Source organism: Pseudophryne corroboree, chromosome 1 (genome assembly GCF_028390025.1).
Source record: "Pseudophryne corroboree isolate aPseCor3 chromosome 1, aPseCor3.hap2, whole genome shotgun sequence".
NCBI classification, from domain to species: domain Eukaryota; kingdom Metazoa; phylum Chordata; class Amphibia; order Anura; family Myobatrachidae; genus Pseudophryne; species Pseudophryne corroboree.
In genome coordinates, this window is record NC_086444.1 from 427,358,871 (window position 1) to 427,383,587 (window position 24,717).

General features: G+C 45.5%; 1 protein-coding gene across 7 annotated transcripts in view; it reads left to right on the plus strand.

The window, feature by feature from the left end:
• The window catches only part of LOC134890326 (telomerase protein component 1-like), a 262,589-nt gene that overhangs the window by 163,345 nt on the left and 74,527 nt on the right, over positions 1–24,717 (plus strand). For all 7 annotated transcript variants that reach the window (XM_063913448.1, XM_063913445.1, XM_063913451.1 and 4 more), the window contains exons 17-33: positions 1,187–1,249; positions 1,326–1,469; positions 1,851–2,027; positions 2,176–2,296; positions 2,503–2,630; positions 16,401–16,514; positions 16,595–16,712; positions 16,800–17,003; positions 19,344–19,507; positions 20,176–20,329; positions 20,561–20,740; positions 21,991–22,083; positions 22,516–22,648; positions 22,725–22,878; positions 23,130–23,266; positions 23,350–23,438; positions 23,522–23,636. In XM_063913448.1, coding sequence (XP_063769518.1) covers positions 1,187–1,249; positions 1,326–1,469; positions 1,851–2,027; positions 2,176–2,296; positions 2,503–2,630; positions 16,401–16,514; positions 16,595–16,712; positions 16,800–17,003; positions 19,344–19,507; positions 20,176–20,329; positions 20,561–20,740; positions 21,991–22,083; positions 22,516–22,648; positions 22,725–22,878; positions 23,130–23,266; positions 23,350–23,438; positions 23,522–23,636 — 2,288 coding nt within the window. The remainder of the gene's footprint in view (positions 1–1,186; positions 1,250–1,325; positions 1,470–1,850; positions 2,028–2,175; positions 2,297–2,502; positions 2,631–16,400; positions 16,515–16,594; positions 16,713–16,799; positions 17,004–19,343; positions 19,508–20,175; positions 20,330–20,560; positions 20,741–21,990; positions 22,084–22,515; positions 22,649–22,724; positions 22,879–23,129; positions 23,267–23,349; positions 23,439–23,521; positions 23,637–24,717) is intronic.

The following is a 24,717-nucleotide window of genomic DNA, read 5'->3' on the forward strand; positions in this document are numbered from 1 at the left end:
GAAGCTGAAGCTGTTAACAGGAACTGAAGAACTCAGAACTTGAGTGCACCATGGAATGTCCACCAGACAGTAGATACAGCAATTCAACCAGAAATCAGGAAGCAGAGTTGCTGATACTGGAACCAGGAACTAGTAAGGTACAAGTTGCATTGGCAATGAGCAGATGCTAGTGAGGGGTTTAAATAGGGCTTCATGATCAGTCATTGGTGCCCCTGGTCATGTGGAAGATAGCCCCTCTGTGATTAGGAGAAAGCAGAGTCAGCTGATCAATCCAACATGGTGACTCCCATGCAGTGCTGAAGCCAGGAATAGATGCAAAACACCAGCAACTAACCAGATTCAATATGTTTATGTTTACTGTAGTGGCCAACAAGAGAGCCCCAGTAGATGAGGTGACAGCACCGGATCCAGTTAAAGGGAGTTAGAGTCCGTTGTTTGACATCTGTCTCCAAGGCAAGTGGGCGTCTTAAGTGTGTTGAGACAGATCAAAGATGGTTTGTTGCTCACTGATAAAATATATTTTTGTAATATAAACCCCTAGATATTAATTCTAGTATATTGCCATTTAAAGTCGAAGTCTGAAGTGACGGTCTGGCATTTGCATTGGGATGCATTCAATAGATTTGCCACTGGCTTTGAAAAGTTAATTTGATATCTCACCATATGTGTTAAGTAAGGAAGTGTGGGGTTGTAGTAGAATGAGGAGGAAATCAATGGCAAACCTTGTTTCACTCTGAGGCGGTGAATGTCCTGGGACAGAGCTATGTATTGGCCAAGGCAAGAGGTTCTATAGTCAAGGTGAAAATAGAGGAGGAGAGCAGACAACTTTGTCTTTCACCCTCATCCTCATTTTGTCTGTATCCCCTCATGATGTTGAAAGAAAATAAATAAATATATACTTGCCCTAAGTAGACCGTTTTCTCCGAGTATAGCAGGTCTCAAAACACACTAGGAATATCTTTCTTTTCTCTTTTTATTTACTTACTTGGCTACCATTCTGTAACACGTTGTACACTGAGGTGTTCTAGGATATGTATGACGTAATAAGGATGCCATGTTATGTCTGTTATTGTTTGTTTGATTATTTTATTTAACTAGTCTGCTGCTCATATCTTAAATCTTTTATTTTTTCAAGCTGCATGCCATTATTTCTCTTCTTACTGTTTTTTTTTTTTTTTTTATATAGTGAGGACTCCCTTGAGCAGTGTAATGATGTCACACTCTGTGGTTTTACAGAACAGGTGTTGAAGTAAGTTATACAGTTGACGCCTGTCAATTAACAAAGTCTAGCCAGATTTAACATAAATGTACTCTTGAACTAATAGGTTTGTATCGGAGAGGGGAACTTCTCGTCTCTTGGATCACGTGGAGAAGGTGAATGAAAGATTCAATGTTCCAGAAGATCCAGAGAGTGTTAAGAGAAGACAAGTGATAACTAGCAATCTACTTGCCATCAGTCCCAAGCAGAGGTTAGTGGTCTTATCTTATGCCTTTGTTAGGCAACCTGATAAGCTTCAGATGGTCTTCTAACCTTCAGTAGTAACTTAAAATAATAATCAAAGAAAGAGCTGAGGTCAGCAAGTGAAGGCTTGGATGGTCTGTTGCCTATCACTGTCCTAGCAGTCCTTTCACTTCTGCCTACACTCTCTTTTACCAAAAACTAAGTACAGGTTGCCAAACCTAGTAAAATGGCAAGCTACATCATTTCTTTAATAATATTTTTTTCATTGTACACACATTCAACAAAATGAATCAATGATAAGAAAAAGTTATAAGACGATATGTCTTATTGGGTACTTGATGTTGCCAATGGCTTACAGGTGTCGTGACTATATTTTTGTATATTGTAGGTGGCGTAGTGTTCGCGTTTTTATTTCCTCAACATTCCGTGACATGCACTCAGAAAGAGATATCCTGATTGGACAGGTGATGCCACAACTCCGCCTACGTGCTGCATGTCACTTTCTGTCTCTGGAGGAAGTCGATTTGCGGTGGGGAATTACTGAAGAGGAAGCAAAACAAGACAGGTTAGATTGCAGAGAAAGTTTTCAGGATTTACAATTACATCATTAAGATGTACATTACAATTACATAATAATAATAATAATAATAATAATAATTAAGTTTTGTTTTTTCTTAAATTATCTTCTATTATCTATTTGTGTTTGACCATAGGCAGTTGTCTCTGTGTTTATCTGAAGTACTTCGTAGTCAAATCTTTATTGGAATACTGGGAGAAAGATACGGACATGTCCCCAAATCTTACTCTGTTCCTCTCCTTCCTGAGTATCAGTGGGTAAGAAGACTGTTATATCTAGTTCTTTATTTTCTAAAGAGTATATGTAAGAGGAGAGAATATAATGCTATTTATTCTTTCTCTGTTCTAGTCTAGATGACCGAAAATAGTTTGCTTTGTTTTTGTTATGTTTTTCTACTTTACATTCTTAAATGAAAGTCCTTTAACATTACATACATGATTTAGTTTTGCAATTTCTCTGGCAGATTCAGAAGTATCCTGCCGGACGATCCATCACAGAGTTGGAAGCCATGCAATTTTTGCAGAACTGTGACATCAGTAAACCGGGTCATCCAAAGGCCTTCTTCTACTTCCGTGATCCAGAAGTTATAAGGTGCAGATCTGTAACATTTTCCAAATAGAGTAGTGCCTGCATACAGATGTGTTCAAATAATCATATCCTTGTTTAGCTTGGCACGGGCTTTGTAACTTGTATGCGCCAAAACAGTACCTACTACACTATAAGCAAACTAAGGGGGGAATTCAATTAGCCTCCGCTGGCAGCACTTAATGGGGATTTTTTTTAAACATAAAAAAAAATCCCTGATAAATAGCAGGTTAATGGGTGTCGTGGCCCTGTTAACGCACAAATCCATGAACCTCTCACGGATTCTGTGTGTGAACGCCCATTAACCCATGTTAACCCCTGCTAATACGTTGATTTAACGGGTGAAAAAGGGAGTGCAATTGAATAGCCACGGGCGGTGGCTTCCTTCCTTTTTCTCCCCCGTTAACGTAATGTGGACAATTGAATTCCCCCCTTAGACATAAAATTGAGGTAAAGCTAGCACAATGGAGGAAAAATGACACAATGAAGGGTAAAATGGCAATAGACAGGTGTGACCATGCATCATTATGCTTAATCTTTTACCTTTAATCTTATATCTTTATACCAATTCCATAACTAAAAAATACTAATCTTAAGTACCTTTGCACACTATGGGGGTCATTCCGAGTTGGTCGCAGCCAGCAACGCCTATGGGGGAGTGTATTTGAGCATAGCAGGGCTGCGAACGCTTGTGCAGCCCTGCTATGCTTAAATTGTTTTCCTAAAAAAACAAGACCAGCCCTGAAGCTACTTACCCAGTGCGACGGATCCAGCAATGAAGGTCCCGGTCCTGACGTCAGACATCCGCCGTCCGTTCGCCTGGACACGCCTGCATTCTTCTTACCACTCCCCAAAAACAGTCTCCAACAGTGAGTATCCGCCCTGGAACGCCTCTCCGCTGTCCATCTTCTCTCCGTCCAGCGCTGCGTCTTTTCTTCACGCTAGGCACTCCGTTGCCTGGCGACGTCTGTTGCTGGGTAACGGCGCGCAATGCGCATGCGCAGTTCTGACCCGTTTGCACCGCAGCAAACAACCGCTGCGTGCGAACGGGTCAGAATGACCCCCTAATAAGCAAAGAAACACGCAAAATTAAGGAAAAAGTTTGCAATCTGTGTAAAAAGGAAAAGTAGAGGTCTGAGGCGAGTGACATTTGTCATGAATCATTATGCTTTGTCTGCGACTTTGTGGGGGAAAAAATTATTCTTAGTACTCTGATTCAGATTTCAAAAACAAAAACATAAGCAAGTAACTTTGTATCTAGAACAAACAATGGGGCTAATTCAGACCTGATCGCTGAGCGGGCGATCAGGTCTGAAGTGCGCAGGCGCCACAGTGCGCTTTGGCTCAGTTCAATTAAATCTATGATAGCTGACTTGTCTAATGTGTTAACTACTGCAAGACAAGAAAGGCAGCAGTTACAACAGTCTATGGCTGCTCTGACAAAGGACAGGGCAGATCGCAGACGTGTTTCTCCTCTCTCTAATCCTTTACTCCAAAAAAGGGGACACCCGATATCCTCTCGGAATCTGAGGAGGTGGTACCGGAGGTGGAAAAGGGGGAGGATCTGGAATCAAATGCTGAGTTAGATGATTCCTCTGCTGCACAGGGTGTAGAGTATACTCACTTATTATTGCAATAAGAGATGTTTTAAATATTCCTAGTAATGAATCTGATGTGCAGCAATCCTTTTTCTCTGCACAGAAAAAGGTACGGGTCACGTTTCCTGACTCAAAGGAACTAGATGACCTTTTCAAAGAGCCATGGGCCTCTACTGATAAAAAAATCCAAGTGTCCAAAAAGTGGTTAGCCACCTTCCCATTTGCCCAGGAAGAGCGTAAGGTTAGGAAACTCCCCCGGCAGTGGATGCCTGTGTCTCGCCTGTCCAAAAAGCTAGTTCTTCCGATTCCAGGGGCTACGGCCTTAAAGGAACCTGCAGACAGGAAAAAAGAAGCAACTTTAAAATCTATTTATGTTGCAGCGGGGTGACGCACGCCATATACACTTGGGCTGGTAACATTTAGGAGGGCCTAGCAGGGGATTAGTCCCTGGCCGACTTAGAACTGCTGGTTCAGCAAATTCAGGAGTCTGCCCGCTTCCTCTGTGATACCATCAAAGGAATCGGTGTCATTAATGCACGTACCTCTACCATGCTGGTATCTGCATGCAGCGCATTGTGGTTACGCCAGTGGGTAGCGGACGCTGAGTCTAAGAGGAGTGTGGAGCCTTACCCTTCACAGGTGATTGGCTGTTTGGAGGTGAATTGGATACCTGAATTTCGAAGGCGACCGCTGGAAAGTCCACGTTCCTCCCCTCTGCTGCTCCGCCACCTAGCCGCTCTTACACTGGACCTTCTCTGCAGTCCTTTCGGACAGCGTGCTTTAAGGGTAAAGCCAGAGGGGCCTCAAACCTGGCACGAGGTTCCAGAGGTAAGTCTCGCAAGCCGGCTATCACAAGATCTCAGGACCAGAGCGTCGGCTCTGGCTCCTCAAAACCCTCAGCATGACGGTGTCCCTCTGCTCCAGGGGGATCTCAGTGCGGTAGCTCGTCTGAGATTCTAAAGCCCCATTTGGAACAGCTCTTGCCAGGACACCTGAGTTAAAGACCTGATCTCCCGGGGCTACAAACTGGAGTTCGACAGTCCTCCACCACAGAGGTTTTTCAAATCGAGTTTATCGGCTTCAGAAACCATGTGCCTCACCCTACAGGAGGCCATTCAAAAGTTAGTCCAGACCCAGGTCATTGTCCCTGTACCACTTCAGGAACGGGGCGAAGGATATTATTCCAGCCTTTTTGTGGTACCAAAGCCAGATGGTTCGGTGAGACCCATTTTGAACCTCAAATCGTTAAACCCATATCTGAGGGTTTTCCGGTTCAAAATGGAGTTTCTGAGAGCGGTGATCTCAGATCTGGAGGATGGGGACTTCTTGGTCTCTCTGGACATAAAGAACGCCTACCTCCATGTCCCAATATGGCCGCCTCATCAAATGTACCTCAAGTTTGCTCTGATGGAGGAACACTACCAGTTCCAGGTGCTACCCTTCGGCTTATCCACAGCCCCAAGGGTTTTCACCAAGGTAATGGCGGAGATGATGTTACAACTCAGGATTCAGGGGGTGAAGGTTGTCCCCTACCTGGACGATCTGCTTATAAAGCAAGGTCAAAGGAAATCCTGCTAGACAGCATCTGCCGCACGACATCCTTGTTGTCATGCCACGGTTGGATTCTGAACTTTCTGAAATCCCACCTGGAGCCAACCCAATGCCTCCAGTTCCTCAGAATGATCCTGGACACGGTGGCTCAAAAAGTTTTCCTCCCTGAAGACAATGCGGAGGCTCTCAAGGAGTTGGTTTGAGCGGTTCTACAACCACGCAAGGTCTCGGTACATCTCTGCACTCGTCTGTTGGGCAAGATGGTGGCCTCCTTCGAGGCCATTACGTTTGGCAGGTTTCATGCAAGGACCTTCCAACTGGACCTCCTGAAGAAGTGGTCGGGTTCGCATTTGCAGTTGCACAAAGTCATTCATCTGTCACCACAGGCCAGGATCTCTCTTCTGTGGTGGTTACAGCCCACCAACCTCTTGGCAGGGAGGAGCTTCGGGATCCAGGATTGAATTCTCGTGACCATGGACGCCAGTCTTTGGGGCTGGGGCACTGTTACCCAAGGGGCACAGTTCCAGGGCAGGTGGTCGAAACTCTAGGCCTGCCTTCCGATAAACATACTGGAACTCAGAGCGATATACAATGCTCTGCTTCACGGAGCTCATCTGCTCCGAGGTCAAGCCATTCAAGTTTATTCGGACAATGCCACGGTGGTGGCATACGTCAATCGACAGGGAGGAATAAAGAGCAGGGCCTGCATGAGGGAAGTATCCAAGATACTCCTTTGGGTTGAAAGGAATGCAAGGGTGGTGTCAGCCATTTTCATTACAGGAGTAGACAACTGGGAGGCAGACTTCCTAAGCCGCCACGACCTCCACCCAGGAGAGTGGAGCCTGCATTCACAGGTCTTCCGGATGATACCGGATCTGTAGGGGCGTCCACAGATCGATCTAATGGCATCTCAGCTCAACACCAAGCTTCTGCGCTATTGTTCCGGGACGAGGGGCCCTCTAGCAGCGGCGGTAGACGCGCTGACGGCACCATGGGATTACCAGCTAGTGTACCTGTTTCCTCCACTTCCCTTACTCCCCCGGATCCTAAAAAGAATCCGAAGAGAGGGGGTACAGGCAATTCTCATTGCCCCTGACTGGCCTCGAAGAGTCTAGTACGCGGATCTTCTGGCCATGGCAGCAGAAGATCCCTGGGCCCTCTCACTACAGGAGGATCTTCTTCAGCAAGGGTCGTTCATCTACCCGGACTTACGGCAGTTTCGTTTAACAGCATGGTGGTTGAACGGAACATTCTAGCTAAGAAGGGTATTCCGGATAAGGTTATTACCACCATGGTTCAGGCCTGGAAGCCTGTCACGTCGAAGTATTACCACCATATCTGGAAACGGTACGTTTCCTGGTGTGAGGGCCGAGAATGTCCAGCTGCGGAATTCTGGGGTGCTATTTGCTCTTCCTACAAGCTGGCGTGGATATGGGCCTACGGTTGGGCTCCATCAAGGTTCAGATCTCGGCCTTGTCCATCTTCTTCCAGAAGAAATTGGCTGCTCTGCCTGAGGTACAGACGTTCCTGCATGGTGTCGCCCTCGTTCCTTCATTTGTGCCGCCCACGGCTCCTTGGAATCTCAACTTGGTTCTGACATTCCTACAATCCTCCTGGTTTGAGCCAGTGGAAGACAAATTCCTCACGTGGAAGACGGTGATGCTCTTAGCCTTGGCTTCCACTAGGCAGGTTTCAGAGCTGGGTGCTTTGTCCTGTAATAGTCCCTACCTGGTTTTTCATGCGGACAGGGCAGTGCTTAGGACTCGTCAACAGTTTCTGCTGAAGGTAGTCCCTGCGTTCCACCTCAATCAGCCTATTGTGGTTCCGGCGGCTTCGGCCACTGCCTCTCTTCCTGAGTCCTTGGATGTGGTGCGAGCCCTGAGGATTTACATCAAGAGGACTGTGACTATCCGAAAATCGGATTTCTTGTTTTACCTCTATGATGCTCGCAAGAAAGGTCTTCCTGCTTCCAAGCAATCCTTTGCCCGTTGGATTCGGTTTACTATTCAACAGGCCTGTGGTTCGGCGGCCTTGCCTGCTCCTAGGTCTCTCAAAGCCCACAACTTACCAGGTCTGTGGGCTCTTCTTGGGCGGCTACCCGTGGTGTCTTTGCTTTGCAACTATACCTGGCCGCTACCTGGTCAGGGACAAACACGTTTGTCAGGTTCTACAGGTTTGATACCCTGGCCACGGAGGAGGTCCAGTTTGGACATACGATGTTGCAGGCGTCTCAGCACGTTCCCACCCGTTCTGGGAGCTTTGGGACGTCCCCATCGTAATTCAGTGTTCCCAGTATCCCTTATGGATGATAGAGAAAAAAGGATTTAAATTACCTGCCTGTAAATCCTTTTCTCGTAGTCCATAAGGTATACGTGGGCGCCCACCTCTGTGCTTCACCTTCCTGCAAGTTATTGTTCTTGTGTGAAGTTGTTACTTTCAGCTGTTGCTGTTTTATAGTTTCACTTTCAGCTGTTGCTGTTTTCTGGTTTCACTAGCGGTTGCTAGTTTTGTTGTTATGTTTCCTCCTCTCAAGTATGTCTTCTCCTTCGGGCACAGTTTTCCTAGACTGAGCTGTGAGGGAGGGCATAGAGGGGTGGAGCCAGCACACCCTGTTGAAGAAAGTTAAAGTGCACCGACTCCTTTGGACCCCATCTATACCCCATCGTAATTCAGTGTCCCCAGTATCCCTTATGGACTACGAGAAAAGGATTTACCGGCAGGTAATTAAAATCCTCTCTCTTCCTGTGCAGGTAAAATATCTGCCTGCTTTTGCATGTAGCCCACAAATGTAAGACAGCTTTATTTTAACACTGCAATGTAGATTTCAGTTTGTACACACTTCACCCAAATCTAAGTCTCTCTGCACGTTACATCTGCCCCACCTGCAGTACAACATGGTTTTGCCCAATTGCACTTGTTTTGTTTTTCCTTTACTTCGAAATCAGATTCAGGACCAATATGTGAACTAAGACACAAAATGAAGGAAAAAGTGCACAGCATAGAAACCACGACAGGCTTCTCGCTGCGTGTGGAGCGGATATGATGGGTGTATGAGGGGATATATCTGTACATATGTACAATTTATTCACTGTGTGTTTTATTCTATTAATTAATATAGGTGTTCAGGTGCATGTTTGTTTTAGGTTTGATTGTGTTCCTAGCAGCACTGCTACACACCCCGAAAACGCCTTATTCCCTCCAATATTTACAATAATATTATGTTCCATGATACTTATATAGCATGGAAAGCCATTTGCTGTAAGTTGTCCCGGCCGTATACTGCATCTCGTTATATACCTTTTTGTGGGAACCCTCTCTTTACTCCTGGGTTGGATAACACCACCTTCTCACAATGGATGTTAAAAAGTATTTTGAAAATTAGGGATGTCTTTGACAAGGGAGGCACGATTTTACCGTTTTCTGATTTGCACATTAAATACCAGATTCCGCACCAGCAGTTCTTTATGTACCTACAAGCTTCTCATTATGCTTTAAAAATGAACGCACAGTTGTTTCTCTTGCCATCACCTGATGCTATACAACCGCTCTTAATTTTTTTAATTTTACACCCATATAAGACGAAATACCTGGGATCCAAGCTGACAAGGTCGGTGCCTACTAGAATTTGGAAGCAAACAATATCAGCTTGGGAACGTGATGTACCTTCCATTTCTTCTACGCTAAAACATTTACATTGTACTTGGTTACAAGAGGTACACATCAACACTGTCAATAGGGTGTACATTTCTCAGGCCAGGAGAAAACACATGGTTTCAGGGGAGTCGAGTGATTGCCTAAAGTGCAAGCGTCAGAATGCAACTTTTTTTTCACAACATGTGAATGTGCCCAAAAATACACAAATTTTGGGGCAGAGTAACAGACTATATTAATTCTATTTTCCATTTCCGTCTCCAGGCTGAGCCGCTTGCATTATTGTGCGCAAATTGTAGGCACTGGTCTCTAGGTTCCAGCAGTGCTGATTTTATCCCACTGTTGACTATCATAGTAACAATTGCGAGGAAGGCTATTTTATGTGTTTGGACTAATCCAACTTCCCCCCTTTTTGAGAACTGTGAAATCACTTCTATTGAAGACTCTTTATTATGACAGACAAACCGTTTTCCCAGCATTAGAAATTGGCGTAGCCTCTTTTTCTCTTACGTCCTAGAGGATGCTGGGGACTCCAAAAGGACCATGGGGTATAGACGGGATCCGCAGGAGACATGGGCACACTATAAGACTTTGAATGGGTGTGAACTGGCTCCTCCATCTATGCCCCTCCTCCAGACCTCAGTTAGATTCTGTGCCCAGAGAGACTGGACACACTCTAGGGGAGCTCTCCTGAGTTTCTCTGAAAAGACTTTATGTTAGGTTTTTTATTTTCAGGGAGACCTGCTGGCTACAGGCTCCCTGCTTCGTGGGAGTGAGGGGAGAGAAGTCAGACCTACTTCTTCTGAGTTAAAGGCTCTGCTTCTTAGGCTACTGGACACCATTAGCTCCAGAGAGTTCGATCACTTGGTGCGCCTAGCTGCTTGTTCCCGAAGCCGCGCCGAAAACCCCCTCACAGAAGCCAGAAGAAAGAAGCCGGGTGAGTATATAGAAGAACAGAAGACTTCAGTGACGGCAGAAGACTTCAGTAACGAGGTACAGCGCAGCGGTCGCGCTGCGCGCCATGCTCCCACACATACTTCCAACGGCACTTGCAGGGCGCAGGGGGGAGCCCTGGGCAGCATGTTACTGAGGCAAAAACTGGCTAAAAAAGATATTATAAGTGCCTACTAAATATAGCCCCCGCCAGTATAAAGATTCGAATTTAAGTGGGACTACAGCGCTCTGAGGTGGGGGCGTGGCTTAGCCCTCACAGCTTACCAGCGCCATTTTCTCTTCACAGACTGCTGAGACGCTGGCCCGGACCTCCACTCTCCTGATCAAGTAACCGGGAGCAAAAGGGGGGGGGCACAGTAATTTGGTGCTATTATCAAACAGCGCAGGCATCTGATATTTTATCTCAGTACTGAAATAGGCGCTGGGGTGTGAGCTGGTAAATTCCCTCTGTGTTTCTCTAACAGGCTTCCCTGTGGGTCTGTCCCCTAGAGCCAGTTTGTGTGTGCGTGTCGGTACGTGTGTGTCAACATGTCTGAGGCTGAGTGCTCCTCCCGGGAGGAAGTTGCTGGCGGCGCAGATAAGGAGTTGGGAGTGACTCTGTCGGCACCGCCGACTGCTGATTGGGTGAATATGTTGAGTACATTGAATGCAAATATGGCGTTATTGACTAAAAGGCTGGATAAATCTGATTCCCAGACACAAACGTGGAGAAAATCCATGGAGGACGCCTTGTCTCAGGTACAGGCCCCCTCAGGGTCACAAAAGCGTTCATTTACCCAAATGGCGGATACGGATACTGACACGGACTCTGATTCCAGTGTCGACTATAGTGAGGCCAGTTTACATCCAAAATTGGTTAAGAGTATTCAGTACATGATTGTAGCTATTAAAGATGTTTTACATATTGCTGAAGTACCTGCTGTTCCAGATACAAGGGTTTGTTTGTATAAGGGAAAGAGACCTGAGGTGACGTTTTGCCCCTCTCATGAACTGAATGCGCTTTGTGAAAAAGCTTGGGAATCTCCTGATAAAAGGTGGCAAATTCCCAAGAGAATTCTTATGGCATATCCTTTCACCTCTGACGAAATGGAAAAGTGGGAGTCATCTCTCAATGTGGACAAGGCTTTATCACGGCTGTCCAAGAAGGTGGCGCTTCCGTCTCCTGACACTGCTGCCCGAAAAGACCCTGCGGATCGTAAGCAGGAAACGACATTAAAGGCCATTTATGTCACTACGGGTGCACTGCTCAGACCTGCCGTCGCGTCGGCATGGGTGAGTAGTGCTATTGCTAAGTGGGCTGTTAATTTGGCATCTGACATGGATACCCTGGATAGGGATAACATTCTTTTGACTCTCGGTTACATCAGGGACGCCGCAGCTTACCTAAAGGATGCGGCGAGGGATATTGAGCTCTTGGGATCAAGGGCCAATGCCATGGCAGTCTCAGCCAGGAGAGCGCTGTGGATTCATCAATGGAATGCTGATGCCGACTCCAAGAAAGCTATGGAAGCTCTCCCATATAAAGTAGTGTCTTGTTTGGTGACGGCCTCGCTGACCTGGTGTCTACCGCTACAGCGGGTAAGTCATCCTTTCTTCCTTATGTTCCGGCACAACAGAAAAAGGCACCCCATTATCAGATGCATTCCTTTTGGCCTAATAAATAGGGTCGTCCTTCCTTGCCTCTAAAGGTAGAGGTAGGGGAAAAAGGGCGCCTGTAGTGCCAGGCTCCCAGGACCAGAAGTCCTCCCCGGCCTCTGCCAAGTCCACCGCATGACGCTGGGGCTCCCCTACGGGAGACCGTACCGGTGGGGGGCGCGTCTCCGACTCTTCAGTCAGGTCTGGTTTCACTCGGGCCTAGATCCTTGGGTGTTAGACATAGTGTCTCAAGGGTACAAACTGGAGTTTCAGGAGGTACCCCCCCAACGATTTTTCAAATCAGCCTTGCCAGTTTCTATCCCAGAAAGGGAAATAGTGAGTACTGCGATACAAAAGCTGTGTCATCAGAGTGTCATTGTCACGGTACCCCCGTCTCAGCGGGGAGAAGGGTTTTATTCGAGCCTCTTTGTCGTACCAAAGCCGGACGGCTCAGTCAGACCGGTACTGAACCTAAAATCCCTCAATCTGTATTTGAAAACTTTCAAGTTCAAGATGGAATCTCTTCGGGTGGTGATCTCCAGTCTGGAAGGGGGGATTTTATGGCGTCAGTCGACATAAAAGATGCCTATTTACATGTCCCAATATATCCTCCACATCAAGCTTTCCTGAGGTTTGCAGCGCAGGATTGTCATTACCAATTTCAGACGTTGCCGTTTGGTCTTTCCACGGCCCCGAGGGTCTTCACCAAAGTGATGGCGGAAATGTTGGTACTCCTCTGCAAGCAGGGTGTCACAATTATCCCGTACTTGGACGATCTCCTGATAAAGGCGAGATCAAAGGAGCAGTTGCTAAGAAGCGTGGAACTCTCCCTGACAGTTCTGCAACATCATGGTTGGATTCTAAATTTGCCAAAGTCACAGTTGATTCCGACAATTCGGCTGTCTTTCTTGGGCATGATCCTGGACACGGAACTGCAGAGAGTGTTTCTTCCAGCGGAAAAGGCTCTGGAAATCCAATTCATGGTCAAGGAGATTCTGAAACCGGCAAGAGTGTCGATTCATCAATGCACTCGGGTGCTGGGAAAGATGGTTGCAGCTTGCAAAACCATTCTGTTCGGTAGGTTTCATGCCCTGGTGTTTCAGGGGGACCTGTTGGACAAGTGGTCCGGGTCTCACCTGCACATGCACCGGAAAATAAGTCTATCTTCCAGGACCAGAATATCTCTCCTGTGGTGGCTTCAAAGTTCTCACCTCCTAGAGGGACGCAGGTTTGGGATCCAGGATTGGGTCCTGCTGACCATGGATGCAAGTCTCCGAGGCTGGGGAGCGGTAACACAAGGAAGAAGTTTCCAGGGAAAATGGTCAAGCCAGGAAGCTTGTCTCCACATAAAAGTTCTGGAATTAAGAGCCATTTACAACTGCCTTCTGCAAGCGGAACACTTTCTTCGAGGGCAACCTGTCCTGATTCAGTCGGACAACGTAACAGCAGTGGCGTACGTAAACCGCCAGGGCAGAACAAAGAGCAAAGCGGCGATGGTGGAGGTCACAAAAGTGCTCCGCTGGGCGGAAAAGCACGTGAGCGCTCTGTCAGCGGTCTTCCTTCCGGGCGTGGACAACTGGGAAGCAGACTTCCTCAGCAGACACGCTCTCCATCGAGGAGAGTGGGGTCTTCATCAAGAGGTCTTTGCAGAAGTGACAAGTCGTTGGGGAATTCCCCAAATAGACATGATGGCGTCTCGCCTCAACAAGAAGCTTCCGAGGTATTGTTCCAGGTCAAGGGACCCTCAAGCCAGTGCGGTGGATGCCCTGGTAACTCCGTGGGTGTTTCAGTCGGTATATGTGTTCCCTCCACTTCCACTCATTCCAAAAGTGTTGAGGATCATAAGACGAACAAGGGTTCAGGCGGTACTCATTGTTCCAGATTGGCCACGAAGGGCCTGGTATCCGGATCTTCAGGAATTGCTCATAGAAGATCCTTGGCCTCTTCCTCTCAGAGAAGATCTGTTACTGCAGGGGCCATGCGTATTTCAAGACTTACCGCGGCTGCGTTTTACAGCGTGGAGGTTGAACACCAAATCCTAGCTCGAAAGGGTATTCTCTGGGAAGTCATCCCCACTCGCCTTAAGGCTAGAAAGGAGGTCACGGCGAAGCATTATCACCGTATTTGGAGAAAGTATGTATCGTGGTGTGAAGCCAAGAATGCTCCTACGGAAGAATTCCAGCTGGGGCGTTTCCTCCATTTTTTGTAGGCAGGCGTAGATGCAGGCCTGAAATTGGGTTCCATAAAAGTGCAGATTTCAGCTTTATCTATTTTCTTTCAAAAATAATTGAGCGCCCTTTCAGGGGTTCAGACTTTCGTGAAGGGAGTGCTGCACATCTATCCTCTGTTTGTGCCACCCGTGGAACCGTGGGATCTTGACGTGGTGTTGCAATTTCTTATGTCTCACTGGTTTGAACCTTTGCGAAAGGTTGAGTTGAAATTTCTCACTTGGAAAGTGGTCATGCTTTTGGCCTTGGCGTCCGCAAGACGGGTGTCTGAGTTGGCGGCTTTGTCTCACAAGAGCCCCTATTTGATTTTCCATGAGGATAGAGTGGAATTGAGAACTCGTCAACAATTTCTGCCGAAGGTGGTTTCTTCGTTTCACATAAACCAACCCATAGTGGTGCCTGTGGCTACGGGCGCCTTGGCTGTGTCGAGCCTTGAAAATTTATGTCGCCAGAACGGCTCAAATTAGGAAATCAGAGGCTCTGTTTGTCCTATATGCTCCCAACAAGATTGGGGCTCCTGCTTCCAAGCAGACTATTGCACGCTGGATCTGTAATACGATTCGGCATGCTCATTCTACGGCTGGTTTGCCGTTACCGAAGTCAGTGAAAGCCCATTCTACCAGAAAGGTGGGCTCGTCTTGGGCGGCTGCCAGAGGTGTCTCGGCGCTTCAACTTTGCCGAGCAGCTACGTGGTCGGGTTCAAACACTTTTGCTAAGTTCTACAAGTTTGATACCCTGGCTGATGAGGACCTCATGTTTGCTCAATCAGTGCTGCAGAGTCGTCCGCACTCTCCCGCCCGGTCTGGAGCTTTGGTATAGACCCCATGGTCCTTTTGGAGTCCCCAGCATCCTCTAGGACGTAAGAGAAAATAGGATTTTAATGCCTACCGGTAAATCCTTTTCTCCTAGTCCGTAGAGGATGCTGGGCGCCCATCCCAGTGCGGACTGTTACTTGCAGTTGTATGGATAGTTATTGTTTTCGGTTACACGAAGGTTGTGTATCGGTTATATTCAGCTTGTTGCTGTTTTTAGTTCATACTGTTAACCTTGTAACATACTGTTATTCCTTGTAAACCAGGTTGTACGGTGTGTGGTGGTGTGAGCTGGTGTGTTTCTCACCCTTGATTACAAAAATCCTTTTCCTCGAAATGTCCTTCTCCCTGGGCACAGTTCCTATAACTAAGGTCTGGAGGAGGGGCATAGAGGGAGGAGCCAATTCACACCCATTCAAAGTCTTATAGTGTGCCCATGTCTCCTGCGGATCCCGTCTATACCCCATGGTCCTTTTGGAGTCCCCAGCATCCTCTACGGACTAGGAGAAAATGATTTACCGGTAGGTATTAAAATCCTATTTTATAAGAAATGGGGAGCCTTTGTTCAATCACTCGACTCCCTTACTCGGGATAAAATTATGCAGGTATTTGAAACTGCTAGCTGGTCTCTCTTGCGTAAAATTGCTAATGATGTGCAGCCTGCTGTTAATGCGATATCTGGTAGTGTACACTGAACTGCTTTCTTTATTCTGTATCAATTCTATTTGATGTCTTTATGTTTTTTTTTGATGCTCTGCAAGTTGGTCCATATTCCATTCTTACGCTCGGGACTTTCTAATGTTTTAATTACTGACTGATGATACTTGGTGATTCCTGCCCTTACCCCCCTTCCTCCCTTTCTTTTATTTTATTTACTCTACTGTTTATTATTTATTTTTCTTTGTCTATTTTTCAGCTGTATATGCCAGGGACTTTACTATTTACATTGCCATGTATGGTTGTGGTTGATACCATAATGTATTATTCCCTGTTTTGATTCCTCTTGTGAAAAAACTAATAAAAATGTTTTTGATAAAAAAAGAAAGAAAAAAAAGTGTTTCTGACTGTACTGCATATAATGAACTTAGCAGTGCAGACTCACTGCATGTAACACTTATGAGACTAATTAATGTATAGGAATTGATGGCAAATTTCACTTCATGGCTTCAGGAGAACAAATCATGATAATGTTGACTATCCTACTGGAATATTCTTTTATAGATAATATATAGATATAGAGAACTCTGCATGGTGCTGTTTGCCAGCCCTCACCTTCATCAGTTCTTACTATTGCTGATGTTATCTACTCTTCCCTTTTAAATCTCAGCTTTTCTTTTTGGCATTCAGGTCAGTGCCCAGTCATTGGCTGTCAGATTTTGCTGCGGAGTCCCAAGAAGCAGCAAAACATTTATTGGCCCTAAAGAGCGGAGTGGCTAAGCACCCAGCTGCTAGAAGCTACCTGTAAGTTCCATGCTCGTGCGTGGTTTGAAGGCCAGCATGAGGGGGAATTTCTGGCTTACTTGGTTGTATTTATTCATTAGGTACTCGTGCCAGTGGGGTGGTGAGCATGATGGGAAGCCACATATCACTGCATTAGAGGAATTTGGAGCTAGAGTTTTAGAAGATATCTGGCAAGCAATTGAGAGTCATTTTATTAAGGTATGCATCAATCGTGGTATTGTCTGTTGAACTGCATGTCTTATGCACAATTTGCCAATATATACTTATCCCACTGTTCTCTCTTAGGAAGGGTTAAATGAATCTGAAGATGATGAAGACCAACGTGCACAGGAAGGCTTTCAGGAATGGCATGAGCGACATTCCTTTGCCAGAAAAAAGCTAGTCACAAATGTGCGTGCGCAGATAGTGGAAAAGAGGCAGGCATCAAAAGCCAATGGGCGTTTTATTCTGCTGGTTGGGGAGCCAAGTCAAGGAAAAACGGTCTTTATGGTATGTTTGTTAGTAATGGTTCATTAAGTCACATATAATTAGATAGATTTGTGATAAGGGGAACTGAAAGGAAAAAGCATGGTTAAGTGGGTTGCCTCTATTGATCAAACTTATACCCCTTTTACACTGCAGCCCCGGCACTGACTTGTGTTCAACTCAGGATACGGAACAGCGTTGAAGCCGGGGCTTCAGATATACTTACCCCTTTCACACTGCCGGATGATCCTGGGTCATCGTCGTACACACAGGATGCTTGGAGATGACGTAATCACCAAGCACTGCTGAGCTTTCCAGTCAGCAGCCTTTCAAGCAGAATCAGAATCTGCTTTATTGGCCAGGTATACTTGCGTATACTAGGAATTTGTCTTTGATTTTCTATACAACAGCCAAGTAGTTAACAGATAAGCAGGTGTGTGTGTGTGTGTGTGGGGGGGGGGGGGGTCAAATAAAGTCATACAGATAGGTATGACTTTACTGGCCAATAAAGCTGATTCTGATTCTGCTTGAAAGACTGCTGACTGGAAAGCTCAGAAGTGCTTGGTGATTAAGTCATCTCACCAAGCACTTCTGAGCTTTCCAGTCAGCATGACCCGGGTCTGCCTTTCACACTAGGTCATGGACCTGAGACAGATCCAGGATGCATACCCCAGGTCGACCTTTACACACTGAGCCAGGGCAATAACCTGGGTTCTCAGCTCAGTGTGAATAGAGGTATAAGTGTGGCTGATGTTGGGGAATGCAGTATGGAAACTGAGATTTTTGTACTTATGTTGCCTCTTTGGGGGACAGTGGGGGACATTGGAACACTGGGCTTTATGAAAATACAAAAATGTTTTTTTTATTTTTTTTATCCTTGGCGATACTGGAGCACAGGAGATGTCCCTGTGGGAAGAGTCACACTGCAGGTGGGATGTGCATCACCTGGCATTGATGGATACAAAAATATTACGTATTTAGAATTTGGTCTAGGTGATACAGAAGCCCCTGGCAGAGCTGTTCAGCTGAGAAACCGTGCTGCTGTACCCAAAAGGCACCCACCGATGTGCTGGAATGTGCCCTTACATTATCAGGAACCAGTGTTCAAATGTGTACCAACAATATAAAAAGAAAAACACAACAGTGTACACTGTGGGGGATATTCAATTGTTTGAAAAGTCAGTTGGGTGTCTGTTGTTTCCTATCTAATAGACAGGAAAAAACAGACGCCCAACCGACTTTTCATACATTTGAATTCCCCCCTATGTGTGTAATAAAATTAAAACAAGATGCAGTTGTGCTCACTGGTTCTTTAAGTTGTATATGCCTTGGGTAAGTCTTACATTGATGTCTGGCGATGCAAGAGTTACGTTTTAATGCCAATCCATAATTCTTGTAAGTATTAAATATATGCCTTGGAAATTTAGATATTCCTTATAAATCTGAAGAAGCGGACAGCATCCAGGGAAATGCGTAGCATTTTAGAGCGGATACCTAAGACCACCAATATTTAGCAAACTGATTTCTGTGGCAGAGTTTAATTTCCTCAACCCATATTATCAGTGACAGTCTTTCTTGCCTCAGCGTAAGCCAGCTGGCATCAGATGCGACCATGCTTGCAAGTGCTTTATCTGACCTGGTCGCACAGGATACTACCAGTCAGATAAACAGTGTTAGCAGCGGCAGGGAAGGGAAACTTCCCTCCGCTGCTGCTGTCAGAGGGACCGGAAGGTCCCTCTGCCTCCCTGCACTCTCCCCCACCGATTGCCGTGCTGCCGATCACTGCTGATCGGTCAACGCGGCAGGACCCCCCCCCTCCAGCGGCTGCAGACAATAGCCGCTGGGGAAGTGTACGTTAACCCCCCAAAGCCCCCCCCTGTGTACCTGAAGGCTACCCTACCTTTCAAAATTAAAACCGCGATGATCGCGATGTTTCCGATGGTCGCTATGTTCCCGAACGATGTTTGAAAAACAGTATTTAAAAAAAAAATCAAAAAACATTTATTTTTATTTTTATCTACAATCATTTTGCATAGGGTTAAATTCATGTTCTTCACCTAGTTCACTCATAAAAGAAACTGACAATTTTGGAGCAGTTTTTGGGGAACAAAAACCTCAGTTAAGTGGTTAAAGGGAGAGTCATTTACAAGGCAAAACCATGCCTTGTAACTGACTGCCGCTTTAAAACAACGTATGTGTTCATCCGGCAGACCGCACCTCTGGCAAACACAGATTCCATTACATCCCGCCTCCGATTTCTACCTGTACATTGAAATTTTTTATTTTCACTGATCCTCCCTGTTTTATCACATTCTGTCAATGATACTTTCATCTATTTAGCACCTATTTTTGTATCCCTTGCAGGCAGACCTTGTGAAGGAACTGAGACTGGTAGCTCCATCCTCTGTCATCTACCACTTTACTGGGGCCAGTACAAAGGCAAAAGAAGCAGAGACTATGCTAACCAGTCTCTGCAAACAGCTAAGGCAGCGCCTGCAGAAAGAGAGCTGTAGCCTTACCTCATACAGGTCTGTGATTCCAGGGGTTTGTTGGATGTCACCAATTCACATTCTCACATGCACTGAGGTCACCTGATGTCAACTGCTGGGAATCTGCAATACATTTCCACTCTTCATAATTAGTTCATTAATCAGTTTCTTTAATCCATTTGTGAATTCAGTTAATATTATCTCCTATTTTGCAATAATGAAAACAGACATGTTACTTGCCGAACTTGCACATAAATTACGTAACTCTCTTCACTTTCATTCCATCTCTCATTACGGTAAGATGTATGGAAGCCTGGCAGATATCCCACCGAATTATGAGAGAAGTCTGCACAGATACTTACTAACTGATCACAAAGCCATGGAAATGTCTTCATGTACTGTAGAGTTATGAAGCTTTAAGGGCCCTTTGTATTACAGAAACTTATATTTTGCTTTAGTTTCTCTTTGGAATAATGGATATGATGCAGTGACCTTAATTACATTTCTGTGGCCCTGAAATCCATAGCATATAAAAAAGACCTCACCACAAGACATATGGTAGAATGGGCTATCATACATAAGGTTGTCATACATGTGCACAGGACCTGGCTTGTCCAGGAAATGGAGGTTCTGTAGCTTTGAAAAGAAACATTACATTACTAAGTGCAAAAATGATTTTCACACATTGTCACATTGTCTTTCTTCAGGGCCCTTCTAGCTGAGTTCCAGGCTCTGCTTCTGTTAACGTCTCGTTCTTTGAAGTGGAGTGACACATTGACACTGGTAATAGATGGGGCCGATGTCCTATGTGGACATGCAGGGGAGCTCACATCTGATTGGATTCCCAAAACAATCCCTCAGGTACTAGATTTATTTGCTCACCTACTCTATCGATAGCCAGAATACAAAGTCGTGGTGAGGGAGATGTAGTACTGAAGCTATGTTCCAAGCCATAAATATTAAATATAGAACACACTGATGGGAATATGATATTCTACATTTAATAAAAAGCATATAATAAATCCACAATGCATGTTCCTGTATCATTCTGGTATTCCATGGTCTCAGATCACTTGCACTTTGTTTCCACAGAGAGTGAACTTGGTTCTAAGTGTGACTGAGGGCTCCTCTCTCTGCTGCTCATTGAGCAAGCATAAGGACATCATACTCATCCCCTTAGGGAGACTGGAACCAAGTGAACGGGCCGAGCTGGTGAGAGGGAAGCTTGCAGTGTATGGGAAAAAGTTGGAGGAGACTGCTTTCAATAACCAGGTCTGATGTTGGTGATTATGTTCTTAAACGCTCTGTATAACTTGGATGGCCCTGCTACATTTTGTAGGCCTTGAAGATCTGCTCTAGCTTATAGTGCTCCTTTTAAACCATGTAGATACATTTTTTTGGGAATACCTTCAGTTCCTTAACTTGTGAAAGGCATCTGCAGCTGTTATGCCTTCTCTGACAAGTTGGACACACGGGGAGATTCAGGGCAAATGTATTAAGCCTGGAGAAGTAATAAAGCAGTGATAAGTGCAAGGTGATAACGCACACTAGCCAATCAGCTCAAAACTGTAAATTTACATATTGGAGCTATTTGGCTGGTGCATTATCACCTTGCACTTATCACTGGTTTATCACTTCTCCAGGCTTAATACATCTCAGTAGCGGGTTGTACTATGGGCCTAATTTAGACCTGATACGATCAGTTACTCAGACATGCGGGGGGACGCTCAGCAAAGAGCTAGTCCACTCTGCATGTCTGGCTCTGCCACGCCGCACAAGTACAAAAGCATCGCACAGCGGCGATGCTTTTGTAATTGACGAGCAGCTCCCTACGAGCGCAGCTCCTGCGCGCTGGCAGGGAGCTACTTGTTGCTGTCCGGGTCGCAGCGGCTGCGTGTGACGTCACGCAGTTGCCGCGGCCCGCCCCCTGCACAGTCCAGGCATGCCTGCGTTGCCCGGACCAAGCCCCAAAAACGGCAGCCAAACGCCGCCGGCCCACCCCCTCCCGCACAGCAACCGCTTCTGCCTGTCATTCGGGCAGAGGCGATTGCAGGGCTGAGATGGCCGTCAGCGGTCTGGCATGCACCGGCGCATGCGCAGTTCAGACCTCTACGGCTGCTGTGCGAAAACGCACCGCAGCAATCAGGTCTAAATTAGGCCCTATGTGGCTTCAGTTCCCAGGTACAGTAAAGTGTCCAGAGTCGGTCAATTAGAAGTCTGTAGCTACTGTACATGCTGCTTCTGTTGCTGCTTGATTGCAGGTTTCTAATAGAATAGTGCCAATTACTTTACCCATCAGCTGAAGCCCTACAGTATAACCTGCAGCTCATTGAATCTCATGCATAATGAATATCCCTAAAAATGACCACACTGTTGAATAGAAGAATCCTTTAGAATGAACTGATTTTAAAAGTTATATAACTCACTACCGATCTGACTTCTTCCCTCATTGACATCAGGCAGATTCCTCTCCTCCGGTATCAAGTTCCCAGTAATCACGTGTTATATATGTTTTTCTCCAGATGCGACTCCTGATGATAAAAAAGGGTACGCGTGACCCTCTGTATCTAACTCTGGCCTGTGAAGAGTTGCGTGCTAATGCTGTTTTTGAGCAGGTCAGTCAGCTCTTAATGTGCTCTGAATCATCTGTACAAGACTGTAGTTCCCAAACACACATTATCCCTTCTCTTGCATAATAAGCTACTGCATTACTCATTACCTCAGTGATTTATTTTTATTTACTATTTTATTCCATATTTCACTTGGAAAAACTGCGGTTGGTTTGGCTGCAAATGATTACTCCAGCAGAACCAGGACTGCCGTGTGCATGCACTTTCTGATAACGTTTGCTTTCTCAGAGATGGGAACATATTTATCACTTTAAACAAATATTTGATTATTACAGCATTGTAGGGTTAGTTTACAGTTTTATTGATTGTGGTCTTCAAGGAAATAAAAAGTTCTTTATATTCTTACACCTGTTACTGTTGCTTAGGTCAAGTAGGGTTGATAGCATAATCTCTATTAGCCGCTGTGATGTTTTGTAGCTCTCTGATGATATACAGCAGCTGCCAGCCACGCTTCCACCGCTTATTCAGAAAAGGCTAGTTAGCTTGGAAGAAGAACATGGAAGAACCAATGTGACCATTGCTCTGGCTGCCATCTGCATCTCACGGAAAGGTAGGATGGTAACCTCCACTGGATTACAGTGCTACGCCACCTGATGGCTTTGTGACTCTTCTGTATTCTGTTCTAGGACTTTTGGAGAGAGACTTACTCAGGATTCTGAGCTCACTGCAGCACATTAGGTCTGTGTACACAGCGAGCTGGGGTGAAATGCTGGCAGCAGCCACCTGTGCAGAAAATCTTCCCATGGCCACTTTCTCTCTGCTCCTCGGTGGACTAAGAAGGTGAGGCGGCGCTGCTTCTTTTGCTGCCACCACTTTACTGAATTTGTACAGTTGACTCAATTTTCTTCTGTAGAAACGAGAACCTCCATATTGCTGGCTGTTCTCTTTTATCATGATTTCTAGGGAAGGAGTGTTTGACAGGGATACACAGGGAAGATTACGACAAACAATATGTTCATCAGGTTGAGGGTCATAGGGGTTAGATAATAGGGAATGTAATATTCATTACAGATTCGCATTTCCTTTCACAGTATTCTTGGCCTCTGGAGTCGTAACTTCACTACTGAGCCCCGCCTGCATCTCTCTAGTTGTCTTTTGCGAGAGGCTGTGGAGAAGCGGTATTTAGTAAAACCTGAGGTTGTCCATGCTGTGCATCTGCTCATGGCTGGTGAGATTCTGGGCTCTATGGCATAACTATACTGTTATTGCTTGAAAGTGACAGACACTCGTATCATATATTTTCTCCTCCAGCTCACTTCTGGACTGTATCCTCTCCTGAAGACCCAGACTCTTCACCTGCTCTTCATGCTGAGAGTCTGAGTGAGCTTTCCCATCATCTGGTATGCTAATCTCCACGCAAACAAATTCTGTTGTAACGTTCATGTATTTGTAAATATTTAAAGAATTTGGTTGTACTTCTCAGCTATGTGGCATGCAGTTATCCACTCTGGGACGGCTCCTGGTACACCTTCCTTTTCTACGGGCACATGCGATCCTGGGTCTCTTGCCACACCTGTGCCAGGTTTACAGCAGTTATGGTGAGCACCTGCTCTTATTGCTTCGGCATCTGAGGCACAATAATAAGGGAGGAATCCAATTGTTTTTTTTGCGGCAAAAACAGGGCTTTTATCGTGTCTCGCAATAAGCTGCTATCCATTTGTCCGTGATAAAATGCTGGCGATAATTCTCCATAGGTTTACTGCAAATATCACTTCACCACCTCTGAGCAGGTGATAAGCTTAGGGAAAATCCATATTTTAAGGTAAAAATGTTGGGATTTGGTTCAGATCCCCTGGGACACCCCCTGAATGACTAATTGGGCACTTAGAAGTTTTTAATTGGCCAATACTGTCATGTCATTAAAAAATGCAAAATGATGGAAATTGGGGTACAGGGCTTGGGACATGTATATTGGGGTGCTTTATGAGTGGGAGAAGTGTTTTTAGGTTTGTAGGTGGGAGTAATTGTTTTTGTTTTGTTTTTTGGACGTTTTTTTTTAATATGGCTTAAAATGACTAAAATATATACTTCTACCCATTTTTTATGTACCCCCAATTTAATCTGAGCACAGATTTTGCTGTAAAACACTTGCTTTAAATATTTTTTTACTTTGTTAGAAAAATGCATAGAACGGCTATTTGACCCAATTTAAGTACCTCAAATATACCACTAATAGACTTCTATACTGTTTCCCTATTTTATATAGCCCTTTTTTGGGGTACAAGCAAATTTCCCCCTCACTTTTTCTGGTTTTGATGGCAACAATTATCGCAAAAATTCCATTTTCTCTTTCATCCACTAGGGGACACTGGAGCATTCCATTAGACATTAGGGGTGTGAAGCTTGCAACCATAGGTGCGGCACAATCTAAAATTAGCATTGTCTGCACAGCCGGCTCCTCCCCCTTCACATCCCTCCTCCCTCAGTTTGAAAAATTGTGCCTAGGAGGTAACAGGCACTGAAGGGAGCTCCTGCTCCCATGAAGATTTATTTATTTTATTTTATTTTTTTATTTTTATTTTATGCTTTTACTAGCCCAATCCCTCCTAACCAAAGGGAGTGTGCAGGTTTCAGATGACAGGATGGTAAATGCCCGATCCCACCTAAATAAAAGGGGGT